The sequence below is a fragment of the Alligator mississippiensis genome, chromosome 2 (genome assembly GCF_030867095.1).
Source record: "Alligator mississippiensis isolate rAllMis1 chromosome 2, rAllMis1, whole genome shotgun sequence".
NCBI lineage: Eukaryota > Metazoa > Chordata > Crocodylia > Alligatoridae > Alligator > Alligator mississippiensis.
The window spans coordinates 237596411-237606163 of NC_081825.1; the positions used below are offsets into that span (position 1 = coordinate 237596411).

The 9753-nt window shown below is 38.3% G+C and overlaps 1 protein-coding gene across 1 annotated transcript in view; it reads left to right on the forward strand.

Annotated features, from left to right (window-relative positions):
- Positions 1-9753, forward strand: part of ZNF106 (zinc finger protein 106) — a 64215-nt gene that overhangs the window by 49278 nt on the left and 5184 nt on the right. The window contains exons 14-21 of the mRNA XM_014595517.3: positions 1204-1338; positions 2466-2582; positions 3709-3900; positions 5241-5303; positions 5837-5956; positions 6833-6904; positions 8240-8311; positions 9012-9158. Of these exons, the coding sequence (XP_014451003.1) occupies positions 1204-1338; positions 2466-2582; positions 3709-3900; positions 5241-5303; positions 5837-5956; positions 6833-6904; positions 8240-8311; positions 9012-9158 (918 nt within the window). The remainder of the gene's footprint in view (positions 1-1203; positions 1339-2465; positions 2583-3708; positions 3901-5240; positions 5304-5836; positions 5957-6832; positions 6905-8239; positions 8312-9011; positions 9159-9753) is intronic.

Genomic DNA, 9753 nt, shown 5'->3' on the forward strand with positions numbered 1-9753 from the left:
TAAGGAATCAGAAATCACAGTAACTTTTGTGTGTCATTGTCTATATCTCTGCAGAGCATGCAGTAACTTTCATACTGTTGATCAATCTAAATTTTCCCATTATGGATTTTGTACCCTTGCTTTCAGAATAAAATTATGACTTTAAAATAATCAGTTACCTTGATGAGAAATTTGATCTGTCTGTTGAAAATACTTAGTGTGTGCTGGACACCGTACTTGTCAGATGTACAAGTTTCCCAATCTGCTATGGGGAGTAGGGAGGGACCATGACTTCTGGACTTCTTCCAGAACTGTCCTTGCTTATCCAATTGATAACTTGGCATAAGAAGTGAAAACCAAGCCTTTCCTGGCTAGATGGCAAGGGGAGTTTTTGAGGACATGTACCTTTATTTTCCACAGGAAAGTAGGCAATCTGCTATTTTTAGTTGAGGTAAGAAGTCGTTTTTTAGATAATGGACAAATGTAAGTCTGTAGCTCTTTCTTACAGGCCTGAGTGTGTGGTATGTACTTTCAAAAGCCTTCTCCTTCCCGCCAAAAAAAATATTCCAGAGCGAATGTAATATTTACTCGGACTGATTGATTGTATCTACTGTTTAATATATCAGCAAGTTTAATATTAATCCTATATAAGCACTAAGTCATCAGAACTCATGAAAGTGCTAAAAATGGATAGCCATATGGGGACTACATTCAGGTACATAAAAAGGAAAACTTTTAAAAAGATCATACCACCCAAAATTTTTATGGCTAGTTTTTTAATCCAGGATTAAATACCTAGTAATTGTTCTAATGCTTTCCATCCATAAATTTCAAAGTACATTACAAAAATGGTCATGACCCTGATTTCCTTATTGCAAGTTCTGTATGCACTGCACGATGCTACCTTTTTTTAAAACTTTCTTTAGCATGACCGTATTTAACACAACATAGATGGTTGTCTGTGTGGGCCTATGTATGTGTTTTGGATTTCATTTGGACTACAATTCAGGAATATTTTGTTAAATAGGAATTCTGCATTAAAAGTTTCTATTCTTGGTTTATCTGTCTTTTGTTGCAATGGGTGCTAATTCATTGCAGGAAATTAATGGGTGGATTTGGATTGTAGTGTCCTGCTCCTTCACTAGAATCAGTGTATGTATATGTTTAAACATAGGGTAGGGTATTGATATTAAACTGGATAACAGACTTTGTGCTTTGCTTTAGAGCAGAAAATGTGTCCGTGTCTTTGAAGGACATACTTCAAAAGTGAACTGCCTTCTGGTTACTCAGACATATGGAAAGAATGGAATCCTCTACACTGGCTCTAGTGACCACAATATCAACTGTTACAATATTAAGGTACTTATAAGCATTGTATTAAACTATAACCACCTTATATGTGAGAGTCTTGAGGGAATTTGCATTAAAAAAACCCAAACCCCAAAAAGTTGAACCTTTCAAATTCCTGTGTGCTAGCCATTATTCCCATTCTACATGTCACAAATTTCTTAAAAATCTAGTGAACCTTGAATATATATCTCTCATTAAGAAAATGAGTGTCTTTCAGCTTGTGGACTGTTTGAAGTCATGTTTGTGGCCTTGATAGAAAATTAGACATAAATAATGTAAATGTGAGAGAGAGGATGCACAGTCCCTGGTGGACTGCTTTTTAAATATTTGGAATTTTTAATATTCATTGGCATAGGTGAAATAGTGGGCTTGGTGCAGGTAACTGCAACTAGTTTACCCAGAGAAACCTCTCTCTTTCACAATATCCATTTTTCAGTAAACTGCTTTTTGATCAGTACAGAGGCAGTGCATCAAGTGAAATGAGGAGTAGGGCTAGATAACTGAAGAGAGAGGCTGCCATCTAGAGGTGTGCATCCAAGTTAACTTGTGATACTTATTATTCTCAGCTGGCTATGGAAGGTGCAGTTCTTGGCATCACAGTCTGCATAGCTATTATAGGAATTGACTCCATACTGAGGGATGAAGCTGTACCTTTTGTACTTGAGACAGGGGGTCAAACTGGGAGAGAAGTTCTGAGCTGGACCTTGAAAGGAAGGGTTATCCCCTCCTAACAAGTAAAGGTGTTTCTGGAAGGACTGCAAATATGGCAATCTGTCCACATGACATAACTTTCAAAATTAATGAAGCCTCCTATTTCAGGGCTAATTTCATATTTATTGCTTGTATTTTTTTACATGCACATGCACTAATGGTTGTTACAGCTTTTAGGTGTGTAGCTAATTGTTAAAGTAAGACCAGTTGAGGTGAGTTCTGTTTGGATAGAGGGACTACACCGCTGCTGGAATAAAACCGGTATCAGTCCCAGACTGTGTCTCCCCAAGAAAATCTCCCAATTTTCTGATAAGATAAATGACACCCTTTTTTGTCCCAGTTATTTAGAAATATTCTTCCCCACTGCCCGCAAACTTTTCAGCTCAGCTAATGGCAAAATGTAACTGTTTGTTTCCTTCTGTCAGACTAGAGTATGCATAGAACAGTTTAAATTGGAAGATCGGGTGCTCTGTCTACATAGTCGATGGCGAATTCTCTTTGCGGGCTTGGCAAATGGCAGCGTGGTCACTTTCAGTATAAAGGTCAGTATGTTAGAAAACCAGCAAGTGAACTCCACATTGAGGCATTTGATCAAATCTCATTCTTTCTTCCCACCACATTCCCCTTTTTTTTTTTTCTCTCCAACAGCAAGAACACTCATAAATGTAATATGTCTGTGTAGGCATTAATGCGTAAATGAAAAGTGCCTTGCATGCCCCTGTCTGAAGCCTTTTCCCCTGCAGTTCCTTTCAGTTGCTTTTAAGAAATTGTTTCAATATGTTTTCAGAAGAATTTCCTGGCCTACCTCAAGATGTTATTTTTCTGAATCTTCATGGCTTATGTGATTTAAAGGCATGTTTTGCTTTAGCTGCTAATACTCCCTACATCAGTGCTTCCCAAACTCTTCCTTGGAATGACCCCATTTATGTCCCCATTTCCTCAGCAAGACCCCATTTTCCTCAACATGCCCCTTGCTCCCCATCCATAGCTCCCTGGCCCTGCCATTCCCCTTCACTTGCATCCTGCAGTTTCTGTTGCCTGACCTAGCCTCCTGGTGAGCCAGCAGCCTAACGAACCTGTATGGCATGGTGCTGCAGGAGAGCCTGCAGAGTTGTAGCTATAGCTGGATGAGCGTGCCTACCTGCCCACCCAGGTGTGTGCATGGTATGCAACCCCAGCCACTGAAAAGCTGGACCACCCTATTCTGAGATAAAAAGCAAAAGCATTTTATTAGAGAAACTTAAATTACTTTCACATAATTCTCACCCTGAATATGTGAAAAAACATGCTTCATAATCATTCAGTTCCTAAGTACCACTGCAGAAAAATACAATTTATTTTTATAGCTCTAAGTGTAAGCAAACTCACTGGAAGGAAGTTTAAATGGAGGTGAAATTAAAAAGCAAACTGAGCATTGGGAAATGTAAAAGACTTGCTTGTTGGAAGTAGCTCATTGGGAACTAAGAATTTGTTTTGCAGTCTTAATTTTAATCCAAGAGGGCAATCTAATAATATTCCATCTGTGGTAGGAATTGCATCTTTTCTGGCTTTTTAGCCAAGATCAAGCATTTTATCTGAAACACCCCATGGTTGAGGTATCTTGAAATTCATTTCAAGCTCTAACTGCATTTGGTTAATACATTTGAAATTTGTATTTTTATTTTCCAGAACAACAAGCAACTGGATACCTTTGAATGCCATGGCCCTAGAGCAGTGAGCTGTCTAGCCACAGCTCAGGAAGGGGCACGCAAATTGTTAGTAGTGGGATCCTATGACTGTACCATCAGTGTGCGGGATGCTCGAAATGGACTGCTTCTCCGAACCCTTGAAGGTCATAGTAAAACAATACTATGCATGAAGGCAAGTGTCCTGGAAAATGTAGGATTATTTCATTTGTCAAACTAAATTTGTTAAAAACAGTTTACTTTAACTGTTTCAATAGACTGACATTTTGAAAATGTAATGTGACATAAATGCTCTCTGCATTTAACTAAACATAAAAATTAATCTGTTACACAGACTATCCAACTTTGAGCTCTTTTTTCACACTATCGCAGCTGTTATGTTTCCCAGCACTGCTGCCGGTGTACACACAAGGCATATTGATTTAAAACTGCTAGAAACCTAAGGTGGTAAATTAATGTTAACTTGCCAAGTAGGTGGATGTTATAAAGAAAAGCTGACTTTTGCCTGTCTTAACTGTAACACACTCTGAAAAAAGTTCAAAACACTATGAAGAACAACTTTTAAGAAATTGTTTTTTCCTCATTAATCTTTGTCTAAACAATTTTTTTGTACTCTGTATGATTCTTTTGGAGTTTCTTTATGACCAAAATTGTAATGCTGGTTCAACCAGCCTAGCATGGATGTAGTAATACTTTTATAAAGATGCCCAAACTTTTTTTTAGTTAGAAACTAGAATTGTTCTTGCACAAAATATGCTTCAGCAGCTATAGCTACATTCACATTAGGAAAGTTGTATCACCCAACTACACTGGTATAATTAGTGGCATAAATAATGTGTACTTGCTTTAAATCTCTTATCATGTGACCAGACCAGTATAACACACAGTACACGTGTGTGTGTGTGTGTGTGTGTGTGTGTGTGCGCGCGCGTGCGTGTGTGTGTGTGTGTAACTGCGTCTCTCTCTCTCTCTTTCCCCCCGCCCCATAATCTTGAATTCTTCATTATGTGCTTCAGTTGCTACCAGCTGGATTTGAACGAGTGATTTTTGGGGTGAAAGTTGGTTTTTTGTTTTTTGTTTTTTTTTATTTATTTTCTTGGTCTTGGTTAGAACAGGTATAGCTAATACTTTACTAACCTCTAGGGAAAATAATTGATCATGAAAATAAAGCTGATAAACACACATTTTAATTCACCCAGTTGCACAGAATGTGACATTTTTTCTCCGGATAATGGTTTACTCTAACTAAAAGCTATAATTTACCATGTGACATATGTAGTGTGTGTATGTAAATGTTGTCAGCTCAACATTTTAATGTGTTTGGTAACGTTGGTGGATATTTCATTTTTAAGATGTTCTTCACAATACCTTTAAAGACTGTCTAAGTTATAAAGGATAGGCAACGTGACACTATATTGCTACTTTTTAAAATAAATGGGGTAGAGCATACTTGTTTTACTTGCATGTTTGAAAATATATGATACTAAAGTCAGGACTTAACTCTGTTTTTTAAAGGTTGTGAATGATCTGGTGTTCAGTGGCTCTAGTGATCAGTCTGTCCATGCACACAATATACATGTAAGTCATACACATGATTTCATCTGTCAAAACAAAAAAGCACACCCTTAAATTGTGAAAGCTGATGCCTGAGTTCCTGGAATATTTGCTGCAGACTTCACTTTGAACATTGTTCCCTCTTGATTACATGGCTGTTAGCTCTATCGCTTTCCTCATTACCCATGTCTTCCTTTGTCTTTCTATTTAGCTACTCCCTTCTTTTGAAACTACAAATCAGAATCAGTCTGATAGCAATGTGGTATTTCAAGTTATTATTCTATGGGTATAATCTATTGCTTTCCATACTTTGCTTCATTATTTAGATTGTAAGCTCATTAGGATAGAACTTCTCTTCCCATTTTTGTGCAGTGTCCTGCACAATTGGTACTTGGCCCTCCAGTCAATCAGATAATAGAATAGATATAACTAATGATAAAAAGTAGTTCTAAGAATACTAGTAGGGGAGTTTGAATTCCTAACAATGAGCAAGAAACCTATTATCTTGCTGTTTACATGTTTTAGTGAACAGTTTCTTTACTTTTGTCTTGCCACAGACAGGAGAGCTTGTACGAATCTATAAAGGTCACAATCATGCAGTAACTGTTGTTAATATTCTGGGGAAGGTGATGGTGACAGCCTGTCTGGATAAATTTGTCCGTGTTTATGAGCTACAGGTAAGAGAGCAGATGCTGCCCAGTAACAAAATTTACCTATTACTTTTGTGTGTGCTTGAGATTTCATGGCAAAATACTATAAAAGTTACCTTCACTTAGTGGTCTCTAGCCCTCCCTCTCCTCTTGTTCCATCATACTCCACCTTCTTGACCAAAGAATTCTGGTCTTTTAAAAATAATTCACAAGAGAGCCTGGCTCCAGCAGGTGGTTGGTTCTTGAATTTTAATTAGTTTTATGTCTGTGTCTGAGCATCTAGGTTTTGAGGGAGGAGGGAAAGGGGGTTGTTAAAAGGCTGGTCTTCTATTTTATAAATCCATGTAAACTGGACCAGCACGGTGGTCCTGTCTCTTGTGACCAGGGCCCTCATTTTAGTCTGTTTCATGTTTGATTTGGCAGAAGCTGAGAGGGTCAACAAGGCTATAGTCTTTACCCTGAAAAAGGAATCATAGAAAATTTAAGGTTGGAAGGAACCTCAGGAGGTCATGTAGTCCAACCCCCTGCTCAAAGCAAAACCATTCCCAGCTTTATCAAAAGGAATGCTTTTCATTGTTAAATTATTTTTGCTAATAGTGGTGGCAGCTTCTGAAAGGAGACCAATCTAGCTTTCCATTGCTAGAAGGATGTGAATAATAGAAAGATGAGCAAAATGGTAGGATCTTTGCAGCTATTTTAAAAAAAACCCCAACAAAAAACAAAACCCATGATTAAATGCACTTTGTGGTGGTTGGTTGCAGAACTCACCTGGAGCTGATCAATATTTTGCCAGTCTGTGTGTATACTTTAAATAGTCCACTGTATGTTGGTTATGTGAAAAAATAAAATTCCTGCACAGTGTCAAATGATTAAATATCTGTTTCCATGTCTCTTCCACTCAAGTCTCATGACCGTTTGCAAGTCTACGGAGGACACACAGATATGATCATGTGTATGACTATTCATAAGAGCATGGTAATGTTCCTCCTTTTATTGATCTCAAGTAGAAAGTCTTATTTGTCAGCTGTTTGTGATGCTGAGGCCACTGGTGATTTTTAAATTTTTTTCAGCAGTTTTAGATTATTTTGGTTATTATAAAAGTTATCTGTTTCCAGACTAAGTACTATAGAAAGGAGCTCTTAAAATGGTAGCAAAAATTATTATTACATATCCAGATAAGTAAAGCTATTTAGTAATTTCATAAAGTTAATGTTCTTGATTACTTTGGGAAAAGCTGCATTCTCTGATTGTAGCAATGTCTCCTAAATAAGGATATAGTCTTAAGATTACAGTGCATTATTTGCAATTGGTATTCTTGAAATAGCAAAACTGTGTCTGTCTGTCCTGTTTTTAGAATTGTCTGTAGTCTTTACATGACTAAAGTCAGTAGAATCACCACAGTCAAACATTTTCTAACTCTCAGGACCAAACCTGCAAATGAACACGTGTTAAGGTGTATGCCATTTTTTGTGTTAATTAACTGGGGATTACAAATATCCCAGTGCACAATCAAATTATGGTTTATGCACAGGGTTTGGGTACATGCCTGCTGCTGCACAGCTTGAAAGCATATTCTTGTGCCACATGGTTGCAGTTTTGATCCTAATCTCTTAACACGTTTTCTACTTTAATCTGAATAATTCTGGTTTTTAGTGTTGTAACAACAAATGAATGAATGCCCTTCGTTTTTCCTCCCAGATCACGGGTTGGTAATCTGTCAGCAATGATGAGCCAAATTAATGCACCATGGCCTGGTGATTCTTACCACCCTGGATAGTGGGCTGAATAAAATGTCTCCAACTTGCCCACAGACTGCAGGTTGCAGAAGCAGGGTTTTGTTTTTGTTGTTTTTGCTCTAGAAATTTAGTTATAAATTTTAACAAACAAATCCTGAAGATACTTTTAATGGAGTCTATTTTTAACTTGCCTGTCACTATTTTTAACTTGCCTTTCATATTAAAAGTGAAAAGACTTTTGGAGCAAGAGAATTTATTATAAATAACAAAACCATTTTTTAAAATTTATTTGGGATGATGGAAATTAGAAAAGGCTGTTTCTTATTTTGGTTCTTGGGTCATGCTTCAGTTGAGATCAAAATCAAATTATATTTGTTTAAAAAAACATGAAAACATTTCTATTAATGTTGTGTAAGAAGTATTTTAAAATCTCACATTCTATGTCTAAGCTAAATGCTTTTAAAACTGGAGGTCTTGCATGCTGTGTTTTATACTTGTGTTTCATGGTAGGGCCTTTTTTGTAGCATTTTAAGAGTATTTTTCCTCCTTTTTCTTTACAATTTTTCCTTTGCAGATCTACACTGGCTGTTACGATGGCAGTGTCCAAGCTGTGCGGCTTAACCTGATGCAGAATTACCGTTGCTGGGTAAAGAACGGGGCACTTCTAGCATTCATTTTTTCTGTATGACTTGTTAGAGTTCCTTGATCAGTTTCCTGTGTCCAGACAGAGCTGAGGGGGTTGAGTGCATTCATTTTTCAGGATATGAAATACTTTTTCAGTTTTGCAAACCTGTCCATCTCCACATCCATCCCTTCGCTCCCTTTTCTCCCCTCTCTCCTTCCCCCCCTTCCCCCCCCCCCCCTTCCAAAACCCACTGATACTGCAGTTCACCACAGCAGGCAGATGGCAGGGGATGCCAGCGGCATCCACAGCTGACTACATCGTCCTCCCAGTGTGCTGGGAGCCCTGACCGAGAAGCTGTGGACCCAGGCAGGAACTGCTCCCTGCCAGGCGGGCAGCTGCATCAGCTGTGGTCACAGTTAATAAGTTCCAGAGCCCTGGCATGGAACCTCTGCTGGTGTCCACAGCTGATGCTGCCACCTGCCTGGCGTGGAAGCAGCTTCTGCCTGGCTCCACAGCTGACACTGCTGGCAGGTTACAGGTCAGGGCTCCAGGCAGGAGCTTCCTCCATAGTTTATATAAGGGAGGTGGAAAGTTTTATATGTGCAAAACTCTTGGTTAGCATATTTTTGGGCTAACAGAATAAAAGCATCATCCAACTCTCTCTCTTTCTCTCCTATCCCTCCATCCCCTGACCTGTTGTTTCTGTACTCTGTTCCATCAGTGGCATGGATGTTCACTAATATTTGGAGTTGTGAACCACCTGAAACAACATTTGCTAACGGATCACACCAACCCAAATTTTCAGACCCTAAAATGTCGCTGGAAGAACTGTGATGCTTTCTTCACATCCAGGAAGGGTTCTAAGCAGGTATGTAGTGAAGTAATTTATTTACTTGGTAGTAAAGTAGAGAGCTAAGAAAGAAGATTTTGTAGCATTGGACACTGCAACTGAGGGTTCCCTGAGGTGCAGTGTTCAGATCCTGCTAGTCTTAGTTATGGAAACAGGATTAATTGATTTGAGGACAAGTATTCATATAAGACCAAAAGGGCTTGGCGTTCAATATACAATAAGCAATTCAGCTATGTCTGATAGCATAGATATGTGATCATTTTGAAATGGTCTCAAATCTGAGACACTTCTGTTGCTGCTTGTTGTGTCAAAATAGTAAAGAAGCCCCAGTGCTTGCCATAAAAAGCTGCTGACCTCTTTCTCTGGAAGAAAGCTAAGAGTATTTGCATTTCTTAAAGGAAAAACAAAATTAATGGAATTTTATTTTATTATTTTCATACCGTTAGAGGTGAAAATCTCCCTAGAGATTAGAATTTAAGAACTTATCGCACTGGTCAATAAAAACATTCACCTCTTGTGTGGTACAGGCTGTTAGTGGCTGAATTCTCACTGAATTCTGTAGAAAGAACACAATGGAGGGAAGTTTGTCTGAGCCCTGAAAAGAAGTAGATCC